Source organism: Chlorocebus sabaeus, chromosome 2 (genome assembly GCF_047675955.1).
Source record: "Chlorocebus sabaeus isolate Y175 chromosome 2, mChlSab1.0.hap1, whole genome shotgun sequence".
NCBI lineage: Eukaryota > Metazoa > Chordata > Mammalia > Primates > Cercopithecidae > Chlorocebus > Chlorocebus sabaeus.
This window is the reverse complement of record NC_132905.1, coordinates 71826590-71844163: the sequence shown is the minus strand read 5'-3', so window position 1 is coordinate 71844163 and position 17574 is coordinate 71826590. Positions and strand designations below refer to the sequence as shown.

The window sequence follows — 17574 nt, the reverse complement described above, 5'->3', positions numbered from 1 at the left end:
GCAAATGATAGGATAGGAGAGCAATAGACGGTATGCATATATGGATACGGACACAGTAGGTATTGTGTTTAAGTTTCTGGTTCCTCAAACATAATTACTAAAAGTCAGATTCACAGGTTGGTTGATAAGAAGCAGACTGGCAGCTTCTAGAAGAGTAGAAGGTTGGGTCTATAATTTAGGGATGTGAAAGCATTGGGACAACAACCCATGGATTAGAATACACTGGATACAAAGCCCAGGGATGGAGAGCCATGGCCAAAAGACTGAAAGCCTCTGCATCCAAAGCCCAGAGATCCAGAGTAAGTCATCTGGCAGGGACTGCAGAGCATGGAGGCTCTAGGGCGGTAGCAGGAGGTGTGGCAGATGCTGGACACTACACAGTATGTCTGGAACCCCGGGAGTTCCCAGCAGGTCTCCTGATAGCCCCTGTAGAGAGAAGAGCCCCAGCTGTCAGGTGCTGGGAGACCAGAGGTCAGGTGCTGTAGACCAGGTTGCTAGGGTAGGAAGAGCCACAAGAGAAGCCTGGGTAGCGCAGGTAGCCCCTACAAGGTGGGAGGAGAAGTTTCCAGAGTAGCAGTTGTAGGACATGTCGGCGGGAGAGTTGACTTACAATGACAAGGTTATGACTTTGAATGTCAGTTCTTGGACCTGGGGACTTATATACCCTTAACATTGGGTGTCATCCACATGGCACATAAAAACAGGTTACCTGCCAACTTTAAATGAATTAAAAAGATCGTCATAGTCAGACATATATATTACTTGTGATTTTACAGCTAGAAAGTACAGTAATGTTTGTGCCTTGGGATTCAGATAATAGTGTTGACTCTCTAAAGCTATTACTCATCTTCCCTTACCAAAGGTCACTCTGCAGATAACTCAGAGAATTGCTTTAGAGGTAGACAGTGTCTGGGCTGAGGGAAGCTGCCTTAATTAAAAATAATTGATACCCGTTTCACAATCTGTCTCAAAATTGTTGCCATCTGGTGTACAAAGTTGCCAGCTAACGGATCTATTCATAGTCATTTCTTTTAAACAAAAACATACATTCACTGTCACCGCAAAGTAGCAAGCTAACTTAATGAAGAATATCATCAGAAAGCGGCGACTGATATGCAAGATATAATGTCTTTTTAAAAATCAAACCTCAACTGGAACGGCTTTAATGAAATATTAACTGAGATTCCCTTATTTTGCATGGTCCTGTTCAAAACTGTGTGCAGACTATTAGGAGCCAATCTTAGCTTTTCTTTCCTTGGGTGTGTGTTTACTGTTGAGCGAATTAAAAATAATAAACTGCTTTATGTATTTTGGAATGGTCGAGATTATTCATCTAAGATGCTAAAAAAGCATTAAAAATAAAAACAAATCATGTGGCAAAAATTCCTAGTGTATTTCTACCTCTGATCAGAGTCAGTGTTTCCCACTAAAAGAATTGCCCAGAATCTGGAAAACATTCCTGTTTTAAAGAAAGTTTACAAAGTAACTCCCTTAAAGTGGTGAGACAAAGGGAGCATCTTAAGAAGATTCTTCCCTTGCCTCAAAAGTAACATATATGACTTTGACGTACGTTATTTTCAGGTGTTTCTGACAAGTGTTACAACACTTCTAAAATAATGGTCATATTTTCCCTTGTTCTGTGACTTGTATTTCACCTCGATGTAATGGTATAATGAAGACTGATATGTTGAGGAAGAGGAGAGATTGAAATTTATCTTGCTGTGGTTTCTGTGTTTTTTGATTTGCGCATTTTTAGAACAATGTTTCCATTCCACTTCTGAACGAAAGTAGTTGAATGCAAAAATATCCATACTTTGAGAAAAGAACGTGCGACGTTACTTAATATCCGATCCCACAGAATATTCTACTGAAATTGCTTACACAGGAGTGGATGACACTAAAACAAGCAAGCAACTTCAATTTAGGTGAGCTAAATATTCGTGTGGCTATTTTGATATTCAATATTTTATTGACAAATACAACAGGAAGATTTGGAATCTACTAGAATGCTTTTTGCTATTCATAATTGAGAGGCCTAATAAGAATTGTTTATTCCAGAAACACAGAACAAACTATGTTACCTAATAAATGAAACATGACTGGAGATCAATTTGTCTCCTCAGCAGTTTAGACTCATAAAGTCTACAATTTGGAAGGAAGTTGAGCAATTATCTCCAGCCTCCTGTCAGATTGAAATTCCGCTTACAACATCCTAATTAGATTTTCCCAGGGCCCTCAATATGGAAATATCATTAATTACAAGAGCAACTCATTTTAGATTTTTAGCTGAATCTTCCCTTAAAACTTTGACCTAGTAATCCTAATTCTTCATAGAAGGGAGTCTCAGTTCACTTCCACTGTAGAATACATCAGTTCTAAAGATGGATGTCTTAAGAGGTTTGCCCATTCCCACAGGTTAAGCCATTTCATGTATCCGTGGCCTATCTCTATTTACAGTTTGCTCTGATGAACTTTCTGAGTGATTCCAAAAAAATCCTCATTACTCTAGTACTGTAGGCAGAATATATATGTCAGTTGATACATCAGAGGTCACAAAGGCATTCACTCTCAATTACGCATTATCACCATACATCCTTCCCACCCCTTTATTTCAATTTATAAAGTCATTTGTTACTATGAATTCTTCAAATATTTTATCTTTCTGTGAAGACTACGTGGGATAGACATTTTCCTCATTTCTTGCTTTTCTTTTCCCTCTGTAGCAAAAATGTCACCCTCTGAGAGAAAAGAAAGGAAATGATTAAAGATTTACGTTTTAAATGCAGTGCTTATTATTTTGCTCTCAGTAACATCAACACCACCAAAAAATTACTTACACCTTATGGGGATAAACGGTTTTTTATAATCAAACTTAATGATGATTTCTATGAAGAAGCAAATCAACCTCTGAGTAAGGGATTTCTTTAGTAGTTTTACAATGTAAACTTCAAAGCACTTCTGCAAAAATTTGACCATTCTTAAATCCTCATGTACACAAGAGTGACTTGGTTACTTGTGTTATAAGAAATCTAAACTCAAATATGTTTGGCACTCATGTAGCATGTCTACCAAATAAGGATTGTTATTGGGCTATTTCTTCTAATGGTTCAAAGATTTGAAAGAAGGAATAGATATTGAATTTTTTTTTCTGTTCTCCATTGAATTTATAAAATTGGAGCAAGATAAATGTCCCTTCCAGATTACAAGGTATTTTTTAGATCTTTACAAATACCAGAACTCTCAGTGTGTTAGCCATTTGATCAAGTTCTAGAAGGACAGGATGAATGAAGCATCGATCTTTTTTTTTTTTTTTTTTTTGGGGGGGGGACGGAATCTTGCTCTGCCCCCCAGGCTGGAGTGCAGTGGTATGATCTTGGCTCACTGCAACCTCCACCTCCCGGGTTCAAGCAATTCTCCTGCCTCAGCCTCTTGAGTAGCTGGGATTACAGGCACCCACCACCATGTCCGGCTACTTTTTGTATTTTTAGTAGAGACGGCGTTTCACCATGTTGGTCAGGCTGGTCTCGAACTCCTGACCTCATGATCCGCCTGCCTCAGCCTCCCTAAGTGCTGAGATTACAGGTGTGAGCCTCCACACCCAACCCTCTGAAGCATCAGTCTTATAGGTACAATTATGGTGGTTTTCATTCTACCTAAGCAAGATGAATGAGAAATGGCATTTTTGTTTCATGAACAACTGCTTTGAAAAACTAATGAAATGCTTTCATGTAGACGTCTGCATTCATAAAAAAAAGTTATTTGAATGTTAATATATTTCATTTTGACTGGAGCCTAATTAAGTGTTCTCATTAAAATGGGCACTTGTGACTACATCTATTGCTAGAGTATGCAAGTGTGCAGTATAGAAGGTAACATTCACACACACACACTCCTCACTGCAACTCAACTGAACTCAGAACTCCTGTTAACATGTCTTAAAACTACAGCTCTGGAAACTTCTCCTCCTGCTGTTTTGGAGGTTACCTAGGGTATCCAGTTTCCATTTATAATTCATTCTACCCCAGCAATGCCATCTATTCTCCAAATACCTGCCAACTGGGCTCCTCTCTCTACAACGCCTGTCAGGAGACTTACTGTGAGCCCACCAGCTTTCAGACATCCTGCACTTTGGCCAAATCCTATCAGACATCCTGCTACCACCCAAAGAATTCCATCTTCCGCAGTCCCCGCCAGACTAACTACATAGGATCCCTTGGATGTGGAAACACTGGCCTTGGATCTCTTGGTTATGGAAGCATTGGCTTCCCATCTCTGGACTGTGGGTCCAGCTTCTACCACCCAACTATCTTTTCATCCAGGAATTTCCAGGAAACTTGTTACTAACCACCCTTTGGGTCTCGCCTTTTTGAATCAACTTACTGAATATTCTCCATTCTTTCATAATTATGTCTGCACTCTTTGGAACTGTAACACTCAGCCTGTCCAATATCTGTGATTGTTGACCATTTACATCAGTAGGACTCAGCATCCTAGCCCTCTTGGAAGTATATGATTGAACAAGGACAAATTAATCTTGACCTAGGACCTTTCCTAAATCTGACAGGAGATATATCTTGAATTTTAATTTTTGTGCCAATGCTCAGGATTATTTCTGTTATCATCTTCCTAAAATTCTTCTCTCATTATTTTCCCAGAATTCTTCCACTGAAATGTATTTCAAATAGTTATAATATTTTAAATAACCTTATTTCTTTAGCATGAATTCTGGTATTCCATTTTATTTTATTAATATAATACACTTAGGCTGGGCGTGATGACTCATACCTGTAATCCCAGCACTTTGGGAGACCGAGGCTGGTGGATCACTTAAGGTCAAGAGTTCGAGGCCATCCTGGCCAACATGGGGAAAACCCATCTCTACTAAAAATACAAAAATTAGCAAGGTATGGTGTGCACCTGTAATCCTAGCTCCTCAGGAGGCTGAGGCAGGAGAATCACTTGAACCTGAGGATGGAGGTTGTAGTCAGCTGAGATCATGCCACTATACTCCAGCCTGGGTGACACAGCAGGACTCTGTCTCAAAAAAAAAAAAAATGATACATTTAGTGAATTCATCCCATATCTTCAACTGTCTTCATTAGGTATACTTTTTGTTTGTTTCATATGTTTTATTGACAGTTTGTTGAATAGAAAGTAAAGTGTAAAGAAAATTTAAATATATAACCTATCTCATGTTTTAAAAGATTTAAGTCCCCTCATAAGTGCATTTTTTATATATTTGCTTCAGAAAATTTTGTTTTAGTCTTTCATTGAAAAAAATATTTATTGAGGTCCTGTTAAATACCAAGCATTATACTGAACAAAGACACAAATTCTCTGCTTCCAGAAGTTCACACAAATACAATTATAACTTATATGGCGAATGGAATAATGGGGATGAAGACAAGATTCAGTAGGAACACGAAGAAGAACAACTTCAAAAACACTCGGATAAAATAATATAAACCCATTATTGAGAATAGAGTAAGTTACATTCAATTTTTGAAGAACAAATCTTACTGATCTGTTGTGTCCATTGCAGTCCCTTGAAAAGCAGCTGCCAAATAGGATTAAACATAAAAAGGATTTATTGGTGAAAATGCCAGTGATGGATAATGGGGAGGTAGTTGGAGAGGTCTGGGCTCTAGAGCCATACTACTATGGTGTATGTCTAGCCTCAGTGAACGACAGAGGGAAGTAAGTTTGGCCTAGAAGAAACTTCTTTAAGAAACTCCTTCTTTAAGAAACTCAGGGCAATTCTAAGAAAGTTTTGGCAAGTCACCCATCAAAGGAGCCTTACATATCACCAAAATGGGGCCTGCCTTAGCATCCTTGCCAAGAGTACTTACTAACAAGAACGGATGACAGCACAACCTTGGCACAAAAGTGACGATAGATTCACATACCAGCTGCTGTAGCTGTCAATCAATCAGTAATGCTCCCTGAAGCAGGAGATTTAAGAGGTACATTTGCATAGCTTCCATCTTCATGATATTTATTCTGATCCTAAGTAAGCTCAGCACTGATAAACAGTGGTAAAATAATAAATGATAACTTGGAATTTTTCATGTTTTTCTTACTTTGATCAAAATGTCAATTATTATGTCAGACCCTGTACAGGACCCACTGAATGAAAATCTAACCCTACTACTGAATAAGAGAAAATCGAGAATTATTAGATGGTCATCTTTGATTGTAACTGATGCATTAAGCAGACAGGACTCAGGACAGAAATAGGAAATTGCTTCATTTTTTTTTAACACCACTGAATTTAGAGCTCTATCTTCCCTGAATCCTCGAACGACACAATAGGTAGATCTATTATCACATTAAGATATTAAGAAAAATTTTCATTTCATGTTAGTAATTCAAAGTTACATAATTACAAAACCAGTCTTAACAGCCACAATCAAATATTCTCCCTTTCCCCTCAGTTTAGGCCTGTCATGTGTTTCCAGAGGCCACCAGCAGTTTAAAGAAGACTAATTTTTTTTTTTTAATTTCCATACTCCACCTTGCCTTACATCAATGTACTGCTCCTTGCTTCTGTTTGATTCAAAAAGATACAATGGGAGGAAAGAAAATGACAGCCAGGGCCATCTTCCTCAACATGATGCTTTAGACCACCTGTGTCAACAAGGACTGTGTTGTTTGCCTCTGGAAACTTTTACTGGGAAGAGAGAACATCAGACAATAGCTCATTTCCCTGCATGCTTCAAGAAATTCCTATAGACTAATCTGTTGGAGCCAATAGCCTGAAGACCTGAATAAACAGTTCCCTAATTAAGCAACAGTTTTAGGTATCAAGAAACTCATGTCAGCTTCCTCTCTTTGCTGTGCCCATCAATTGTAAACTATTATATTCTAAATATACCTAATTCCAATCAGTTCTCAGCCTTGAAAGACCCACCTTAAACCAGCTCAGCCCAGAATCTCATTTCTAACACCTTTCTGTGGAAACACAGAAAAGACTTATAGTAGCATTCTTCCTTGTGGCAGGGAGCTCAGACATATACTTCATTTCGTCTTAACAGATTTTCTGGTGATCTTACAGGTTTTTCAACAGGGACATTAAGGTTTGTGCATTTAGCTAGGACCCAGTCTTTGCCATTGAATATCCTCTGTTGTTATGCACTCTGTAATGTATAAGCATGTAATGTTTGTGTCCTTCCTCCAAATTCATATGTTAAAATCCTAATTCCCAATGCAATGGTATTTGGAGAAGAGGCCTTTGGGAGGTAATTAGCTTATGAAAATGGAACCTTCGTGTGGAAATTAGTGCCTTTATAAGAAAAGACACAAGAGGTTTCCTTCTGGTCTCTGTGCTCGCTGATACATGAGGACACAGAGAGAAGGTGGTCATCTGCAAACCAGGAGGAGAGCCATTTCTAAAAACCAAATTGGCCAGCACTTTGATCTTGCACTTTCCAGCCTCCAGAACTGTGAAAAATAAATTTCTCTTGTTTGAGTCTCCAGTCTACGGTATCGTAGTCCAAACTGACGAAGACACCACAGAGTTAGCAACCCTTCCATGACTTCTCCCTGAATCCTCATCCCGAGTTCCCTCCTGCTAGGGCTCCATCCCACGCAGCTTTCTTCTGCTAGGATCCATTTGTCCAGGATGTGGCCTTCTTGGCCCATAGGAAACACACACTCACAGCTGTCAGGCCTCTGAGCCCAAGCCAAGCCATTGCATCCCCTGTGACTTGCATGTATACGCCCAGATGGCCTGAAGTAACTGAAGAATCACAAAAGAAGTGCAAATGCCCTGCCTGCCTTAACCGATGACATTCCATCACAAAAGAAGTGAAAATGGCCCGTCCTTGCCTTAAGCAATGATATTATCTTGTGAAATTCCTTTTCCTGGCTCATCCTGGCTCAAAAAGCTCCCCCACTGAGCACCTTGTGACCCCCACTCCTGCCCGCCAGAGAACAACCCCTCTTTGACTGTAATTTTCCTTTACCTACCCAAATCCTATAAAACAGCCTCACCCTTATCTTCCTTCGCTGACTCTCTTTTCAGACTCAGCCCGCCTGCACCCAGGTGATTAAAAAGCTTTATTGCTCACACAGAGCTTGTTTGGTGGTCTCTTCACACGGACGCACATGACAACAGCACTGCCCGTGGTTTGTGATTTGGTCCTAGAGCAGGTGTCTTCCACCCAGCTAATTATAATGGCTCACTGCTTTAAGAGTATGCTAGTCTAGTCTCAAAACTCCAGGAGATACAGAAATACTCAATTTTCTGCCTTGTCGTCTTGGTGGGCAAACAATTCCAGAGACGTGTCGTTTTCTTTTATTAGTGTGACACTTTCGGTAAATGCATCCTGTACTTACTACTATTTGCATTAGGTAAACTTGTTTTCTTAGCATCATGTTTTTTGTTTTTTTCTGGAAAGAAAACAGAGTTTAGAGAGGAATTGAAACATGACATCTCATGTCTTGAGAGATTTACATCCCATCATAGAGCATTTGATCATATAATTGCTTTAGAAAATGTTATTTTCAGTTAGACATTCATTAAACAAACATTCGTTGAGTTCCTGTAACATAAAACATTTTTGTTATAGAGAATGACACCACCTTCTCTCATTCCAGCCAGCCACCACACACTCTATGAATGGGCCTCTTCACCTTCTCTCCTTTCCCAAAGAGAGGGAAGCCGTGTATATATGTGTTTCTCTGTGTGTGTTACATGGGTAGTATTATCCCACAAGAATAAAACTTATTTCAGAGTAAATCTCTTCCTCTTATAAATGTCTAAATTGCGCTTAAGGGGTATAAGACTCAGGAAAGCTGTAAAGCTGTCATGGCCACCTGTAATCATGGAGATGTGACTAGGACTGTGATATATTGTCATTTGCCAATATTTGCCCTCAGCTTTGGGGACTCTACCAAACTTGTAACTTATGTGAAAAGTGTAGGAACCTAGTTTTTAGATTCCTTCCTGGGCAGGGGTCGTCGCGAGAGACCACTCGACACGGAAGTCACAGTGGAGAGATTTATTGCTAGCGCGCTAGGGTCCTATGTCCGAAGTTGGCCACAGGACCCCAAATGCTTGTTACGGACAGTTTATAAAGGCAAAAACCACAAAAATTCACAAAGCTTGAGGCGCAAGATGATTGGAGCAGGTTATGGCCTGAGCAAGGTGTCTTACTCTGATTGGTTGGTTTGAACCTGGTTTGAACCCACGCGGGGTATTTCCCGGACTTGTTCTTCTGTTTGAGTTCCAGGAATTAGGGTGGGTGTTTTAGATAGCCACACGGACATCGGGTGGGTGCTTTAGATGGCCACCTGGTCATTGGGCGGGGGCTTTTAGATGGCCACCTGATGTGGCTTTTCTAAGCTTCTAAGTTTCTAAGTCTCTAAGTCTCTAAGTTTCTAAGTCTAAAAGTCTAAAGGTTTCTAAGTTTTTAAGTCTATAGGTCTCTAAGTTTCTAAAGGTTTCTAAGTTTCTAAATCTATTTTCAAAAGCACCCTATAAAATCATTTTACATAAAGATAAAATAAAACTCATTAAATAAGCTCAATAATGAGAAAGTGACATGAGTAACTATAATCCTATATGAAATACCCTGGATATTCACAAATATAGAGCCGTGGTGAATAAAACCATACTGCCATGGAATACATGATTTTCTATAGACCTTTTCTTCTAGATCAGGAATTGAGAAATGATGGCTGATGGGCCAAATCCAGCTACTGCCTGTTTCTATATATGAAATTGATCGGAATACAGCCACAAGCATCCATTTACATATGGTCTATTCTGACTTTCATGCTACAGTGGAAGAGTTGAGTGGTTCAGACAGAGACCTTATGTCCCTTAAGGCCTTAAATATTCACCATCTGGCCCCTTTCAGAAAAAAAAAAAAAAAAAGTTTGCCAACCTTTGCTTTAACATGATGGAGCTTGCTTCAAAATTGTACCACAATGCTCCAATTTCTGGTAACTACAATAAAGGTACATCAGTTAATCCTTCTCATTTCTTTTCTTTGGCTTCATCTGTACTTTGGAGCATCAGCTGGAGCCTCAACATCAGTATAAATGGCTACTATGTTCTTTTAAAATTTGAAATGAACAAACATCAACAAAGTGTTTCACAGATTCTCAAAGTTTTTCCATTTAACTGAGAGTGCTGAGTTTTGTGATGAATAAACAGAACTCCTTCTAGGTTTCACAAATTATAATCATATGAAATATCCAGGATTTATTATTATATAGCAAGTGCACAGTGTGAATCATTTACTCTCCAAACAATGCTGTAAGGCAAGTTCTAGTATAACCTCCACTTTGCAGACGAAGAAATTGAGGCACATACAGGTTAAATAAACTTTCCAGCAAAACAATGCTGCCAAGTGATGGAGCCTGTAACCACATTTGGTTTACCTCTAGAACATGTGCTCATAACTAGGAAACTGTCTTATTAACTTTTTATATTTCTCTGACATGATAAATGGCTAGTCAATGACTTAGGGAGGAAATTGAACAGATATTGCCATTCTGTACTCACAGCGCACTGAAGCTCACAGCCACATTGTCAAATGTTTATCTCAGTCTTTCCCTAAAGGGATGTCTCCCATTTACACTCCAATCTGTGAAAGATCCTTTGCTTTTCTGACTGGTTGCATCTACAACATGTTATTTTATCCAGAAACTTGCCTCATACCTTTAGCTTTGGCTCAAAGGAAGATACTCATAGCCTCGAATGCACAAGAAAATATCTGACTACCTGAGTTCCACATTCCCTCTGTTTTGCCATTTCTGAAGGATCATTAAGCCAGCTGTCTGCGTTTCAATGAAAAAGCAACTCTTTTCAATTATGTAGAAAGATGAAGAGAGAATAGAATATTGAATTGACAGCCTAGAGACAACTTCCAGAGCTGAATCCATCATTCTCTATGTAACCTTGTGCAAATTATCTTACCTCCTTGAGCCTCAGTTTCCTTATTTGTTAAGTGAAGGTGTTGTATTGATTAATTTTTAAGGTATCTTGTCATTTAACTTTAAAATTAGAAATAGAATTCACATTTTTAAAAGTATGACTTGGTAGTTAATGAAAACTAAAATAATCGGGCACATAAATGATTTTAATAGATTTGTTGACATTATGAAGGTAATACACTTGTTCCTACATATGTAAACCAATTTATTGCAAATATATTTTATGTATTTAGTTTTATCTATTTATAAATACTTTCAGGATTTTCCAGTGGTCTTGTTAGGTCACAGAAGTTGTTCACCACCACAGCGTTCTTTCTCTCACTTTCTTGGCTAATGGGACGTCTACTCAGGGTTCCCCTAGCATTTTCAGAGTTTGATGAAATACTACACCTGGATGGAGTATGGAGTCTGACTTCCTGAGTGCTTCTCCAAAACATACCTCAACAGGAAATGTGGTTGAATTACCCTCACAATGAACCTGATCAGTAGTAAGAGGAGATACTAGAACAGGAAAAGACACGTTTCCCCTTTCTTCCCTATTCCATCAATTTCCTTGAGGTGTATTTTTTTCTTTGCAACCCCTCCAGAGAAGTTGCCAATGTTTAACAAGCATGCTTGCCAAGTGGCTTGCCTTATGCCTCATTATGAAGTAATACTCAGGGCACTAACACACCGCACAGCATGGCATTGCATTTTGTTTGCTGCATTTCCATGCCCCTTTGCCACGGCCTTGCACTCCCCAAATAGGGTGAGTCCTTAATGCTTACCTCAGGTTCTGCATTAGTCAGGTTCTCCAGAGAAACAAAATCAGTATGATCTTTCTGGAATAATGAGTGAGAAAGAGAGATGGAGAGAGAGAGAGGGAGAGAGATTGAGAGAGAGAGAGAGAGAGAATATGAGGAATTGGAGACTGGAAAGTCCCACAGTCTGCATTTGTAAACTGAAGACCCAGGAGAGCTGTTGGTGTAATACTAGTCTGAGTCCAAGGGACTGAAAATCTGGAAAGCTGATAGTATAAACCCTAGTATAAGAGCAGGAAAATACTTATGTGTCAGCTCAAGTGGCCAGGCAAAAGGAAAAAGGGGCAAATTCCTCCTTCCTCTGCCCTTTGTTGTTTTATGGCCCTTGATAGATGGGATGAAGCCTATGTAGGCTGGAAAAGGTAATCTACTGAATCCATTGATTTAAATACTAATCTCATCCAGAAACACTCTCACAGATCACCCGGAAATGTCTTACCAGATACCTGGGCATCCTCTGATTTCAGTCAAGTTGACACAAAATATTAACTATTGCAATCATTCTAACTAAAATTATAGTTCGTATATAATTCTGTTGATATGTGTGTTATTTTAAATTATATCCTCCAGGACCTGGCATAAACCGTGGCACATGGCAGGTCCAAATAAACACTTATTTAAATGGATTTGCTTTCTTGTACTTGAAATATAAACTCTTTGAGTAGGCGATTGCGACCATGAAATATTTGGTAGAAACAGCTGAAGAGGTTCATAGTAAAATGCTCATATGATGAACTAAATTGAAATATTGAGACAAAGGGTAAAGTCTGTGATATCAGCTACAAAGCTTCAGAATGAAGAAACACAGTTCACAATCCATTTTACCACTGCTGGTAGGTGCTAAAAGAGCTGAGTTCTCTGTTGTAGAGCACATAGAATGAGTCACACAAATTGAAGAAAGGTCTTGGAAGGCCCAAGAGATAATAAAACAGAACCTATATTTTAGCAATTGGTCTTGATTATTTGAAATACAGTGAAGAGATAATCTAATTCTTACCATTATCTCTAAGTCTATGATGATCATGCGTGGGTGTGATCTCAAGAGACAATGTAGGCATTTTAGAAGTTTGTCACAATAAAGTCATCATTTTTCTCCAATTACAATTTAACAGGTCATTATAAGGTAAGCACAATCAAAGCTATTATGTCCATATGCTATAGCAGAAAAATACTTGCTAAGTGGGTAGCTCACCATTATTTTAGATTTAGGAAGTGTAAATATACTGATTCAGCAGTCATCCATAACACTTCATTCATTCATGGAGTAATATTGCATCCATATTGTTCTATCCCCATTTCAAATGGGGTCTAGCATCCACTGTCCAGAACTATCCCACACAGTTCATTTCTAATATGCCCATCTAACGCAGTGGTTCTATACAGAAAATAATTTTGCCCCCAGGAGACATATGACAATATCTGGCGACATTTTTGGTTGTCACAAACTGGGGCCTGCTACTGGCATCTAATGGGAAGAGGCCCAGGGATGTTGCTAAGCATCTTACAATACTCAGGATGGTGCAAACATAACAAAGTATGCTACCCAGTTGTCAATAATCCCAAGATTTATGGAAATTGCAAAAAGAGCAAATACTTGGTTAAAGTGCAGGAAACAAAGCAGAAGGGTAGAGAATGACAAAAGATTTTTTTTAAAAAAAGGGTAACAAAGAAATAAAACAAACATGAGGAATGTGATGTTCAGAAATAACATAAGATGGAAAACTAGATTTAAACAATTTTTGGAAACAAATTCTCTGAACATTGCCTTCTGCTCTGATATGCTTCTTGTGCACAGCTGGGCCAGTGTAGCCTTCTTAGCAGAGCTGCACTGGGGAGTATGGAGGACTCATTAGCAGAAAAGTCATGACTTTGAATATGCATAGACATTTTATTGAAAGCTTTAGTTATTACAGTGACAGTTCTCTCTCTCTCCCCTTCCCTCTCTCTCTCTCTCCCCCACCACTAAGAGATCATACTGATTCTATTTCTCTGGAGAACTTTGACTAATACACTGATACAATCTTATGAGAAAAGCAATAAAGATTGGAGGACTTTTCCCAGAAAAGATAAAGCTTGACTTACGACTTAAAGGATCATAGATTTAGATGACAGTGTAAGATCTCAGAAAAGGAACATCACAGGTAAAACCTACAAAGCAGTTTTCGAGCAAAGGTGAGGATTGCTTGAACTAGGAAGGTTATTGGTCACAAGATATCATACTAACAAACTTACATAATATTATATAAGAAACAGGACATCATTGGAAATTTCTAACTAGTCATTTCAGAATTTCCATCTGTCATCTAAATGTAATCTTCTATTTGGGCAGATTTTTAAATGAGATCTTTTATTTGACTGTTTTAGGCAATATTTTATTTGAGATAATACTTACAATTCACTTTGTTCATGTTTTATTATTTGAAATCCTTCTGGCTAAGAAAATATTAGAAATATTTTTTAGTTTGAAAGCTATACCCTATTTTCCAAATTTTTCCAACTTGCCTGGAAGCCCTTAGACAGGGATTGTATCTTCTACATAATTGGTTACCTACAGAGTATCATTTAATAAAACGTTAGCAAGTGATTTATTCTTCTTACAAGGAAACGCAGTACCTTTGATATGAATTGTTTGTTAATTGTAGAAAACTGGCTTTGTATCTTGTCCTGATCCACATAACATCAACTTAGTATTCTCCAGTGTTTCTGATGTGTATGTCATTGTAAGCACATAGGTCATGCTTACTATATACTTTCTGATAGAAAGAGGAAACCTTGTGCAGATGAAAGAATCCTCTTAGAGAAGATGAATGTTCCATCCCAGAAGCAGCAGGTATTTCTTATTGACAGTTTCAGGTATCTTTGTATATAAAGGCATAAAAGATATTTCAAAGAATGTACCACCTCTCAAAGAATGTACCACCTCTAGTACCAGCTTATATTGCTAGGCTTTGATTGTTCTATGGAAACAAGATCACAACATTAAGAAACCGTCATTGTAGACAAAAATAAAATTTATGAGGATTGGAGTCATTCGCCTTTTCACTTTTAGGTTATTTTCAAAAGCGGTAGTCAAAATTTGATGGGCTTTTAAAAAACAATATACATGTTGTAGCAGTATATTTTAATAATCTGTAAAACAATACAAAGAGATGTGTTGGGTATTTGATTTGTTTATATACATAATATGACATCTGAGGTATAAAAAAGTTTATTTGTCCAAAATCAAACAGCAAGCCAGTAGTGTCTTGTCAACTCATGTCTGTTTTTAAACCTCCTCCTATATATTTTGGGCTGTATCACCCTTACGCAAGAGGTAAAAATAAATACAAATAAAAGAACATGACCAGGTGTGGTGGCTCACGCCTGTAATCCCGGCACTTTGGGAGGCCGAGACAGGCGGATCACGAGGTCAGGAGATCAAGACCATCCTGGCTAACACGGTGAAACCCCGTCTCTACTAAAAATACAAAAAATTAGCCAGGCGTGGTGGCAGGTGCCTGTAGTCCCAGCTACTCCGGAGGCTGAGGCAGGAGAATGGCATGAACCCAGGAGGCGGAGCTTGCAGTGAGCCGAGATGGCGCCACTGTACTCCACCTCCAGCCTGGGTGACAGAACGAGACTCCCTCTCAAAAAAAAAAAAAAAAAAAGAAAAGAACATTCATCCTCATCATAGTAAACTGTCACAATCTTCTGGGTAGTAAAGTACCTGTTTTCCTCAAACTTTCTAAGCTTTTTAAATCAAGGAAATATTGAACATTACTTTTTCAGAGATCTTGCTAACATAGTATTTAGGTGTTAGGGATCTGTTCTCCTGAGAGTGAATTACATTTCTACAAGTTGGTTTTACATAGCCTGGTAAGAGACAGGATGAATGTTGAAAAATACTCTTTTTTATTTTTATTTTTTTATTATTATTATACTTTAAGTTCTAGGGTACATGTGCATAACGAGCAGGTTTCTTACATATGTATGCTTGTGCCATGTTGGTGTGCTGCACCCATCAACTCGTCAGCACCCATCAACTCATCATTTACATCAGGTATAACTCCCAATGCAATCCCTTCCCCATCCCCGCTCCCCATGATAGGCCCCGGTGTGTGATGTTCCCCTTCCCGAGTCCAAGTGATCTCATTGTTCAGTTCCCACCTATGAATGAGAACATGCGGTGTTTGGTCTTCTGTTCTTGCAATAGTTTGCTGAGAATGATGGTTTCCAGCTATATCCATGTCCCTACAAAGGATATGAACTCATCCTTTTTTATGGCTGCATAGTATTCCATGGTGTATATGTGCCACATTTTCTTAATCCAGTCTGTCACTGATGGACATCTGGGTTGATTCCAAGTCTTTGCTATTGTGAATAGTGCCGCAATAAACATACGTGTGCATGTGTCTTTACAGCAGCACGATTTATAATCCTTTGGGTATATACCCAGTAATGGGATGGCTGGGTCATATGGTACTTCTAGTTCTAGATCCTTGAGGAATCGCCATACTGTTTTCCATAATGGTTGAACTAGTTTACAATCCCACCAACAGTGTAAAAGTATTCCTATTTCTCCACATCCTCTCCAGCACCTGTTGTTTCCTGACTTTTTAATGATCACCATTCTAACTGGTGTGAGATGGTATCTCATTGTAGTTTTGATTTGCATTTCTCTGATGGCCAGTGATGATGAGCATTTTTTCATGTGTCTGTTGGCTGTATGAATGTATTCTTTTGAGAATGTCTGTTCATATCCTTTGCCCACTTTTTGATGGGGTTGTTTTTTTCTTGTAGATTTGTTTGAATCTCTAATCCATCTTGAATTAATTTTTGTATAAGGAGTAAGGAAAGGATCCAGTTTCAGCTTTCTACTTATGGCTAGCCAATTTTCCCAGCACCATTTATTAAATAGGGAATCCTTCCCCCATTTCTTGTTTTTCTCAGGTTTGTCAAAGATCAGATGGCTGTAGATGTGTGGTATTATTTCTGAGGACTCTGTTCTGTTCCGTTGGTCTATATCTCTGTTTTGGTACCAGTACCATGCTGTTTTGGTTACTGTAGCCTTGTAGTATAGTTTGAAGTCAGATAGCGTGATGCCTCCAGCTTTGTTCTTTTGACTTAGGATTGTCTTGGCAATGCAGGCTCTTTTTTGGTTCCATATGAACTTTAAAGCAGTTTTTTCCAATTCTGTGAAGAAACTCATTGGTAGCTTGATGGGGATGGCATTGAATCTATAAATTACCTTGGGCAGTATGGCCATTTTCACGATATTGATTCTTCCTATCCATGAGCATGGTATGTTCTTCCATTTGTTTGTGTCCTCTTTTATTTCACTGAGCAGTGGTTTGTAGTTCTCCTTGAAGAGGTCCTTTACATCCCTTGTAAGTTGGATTCCTAGGTATTATATTCTCTTTGAAGCAATTGTGAATGGAAGTTCATTCATGATTTGGCTCTCTGTTTGTCTGTTACTGGTGTATAAGAATGCGTGTGATTTTTGCACATTAATTTTGCATCCTGAGACTTTGCTGAAGTTTCTTATCAGCTTAAGGAGATTTTGGGCTGAGACAATGGGGTTTTCTAAATATACAATCATGTCATCTGCAAACAGGAACAATTTGACTTCTTCTTTTCCTAACTGAATACCCTTTCTTTCTTTCTCTTGCCTGATTGCCCTAGCCAGAACTTCCAACACTATGTTGAATAGGAGTGGTGAAAGAGGGCATCCCTGTCTTGTGCCAGTTTTCAAAGGGAATTTTTCCAGTTTTTGCCCATTCAGTATGATATTGGTTGTGGGTTTGTCATAAATAGCTCTTATTATTTTGAGATACGTTCCATCAATACCGAA

At 38.6% G+C, this 17574-nt stretch overlaps 1 protein-coding gene and 1 pseudogene across 1 annotated transcript; one reads left to right on the top strand and one right to left on the bottom strand.

Annotated features, from left to right (window-relative positions):
• Window positions 1–336: 336 nt before the first annotated feature.
• LOC119621504 (keratin-associated protein 23-1-like) lies at window positions 337–588 on the bottom strand (annotated as a pseudogene).
• Window positions 589–3930: 3342 nt separating this feature from the next.
• KRTAP15-1 (keratin associated protein 15-1) lies at window positions 3931–4344 on the top strand. The gene is given in 1 exon segment (XM_037990887.2): window positions 3931–4344. A coding segment is annotated over 1 exon segment (414 nt).
• The last annotated feature ends 13230 nt before the right edge of the window (window positions 4345–17574 follow it).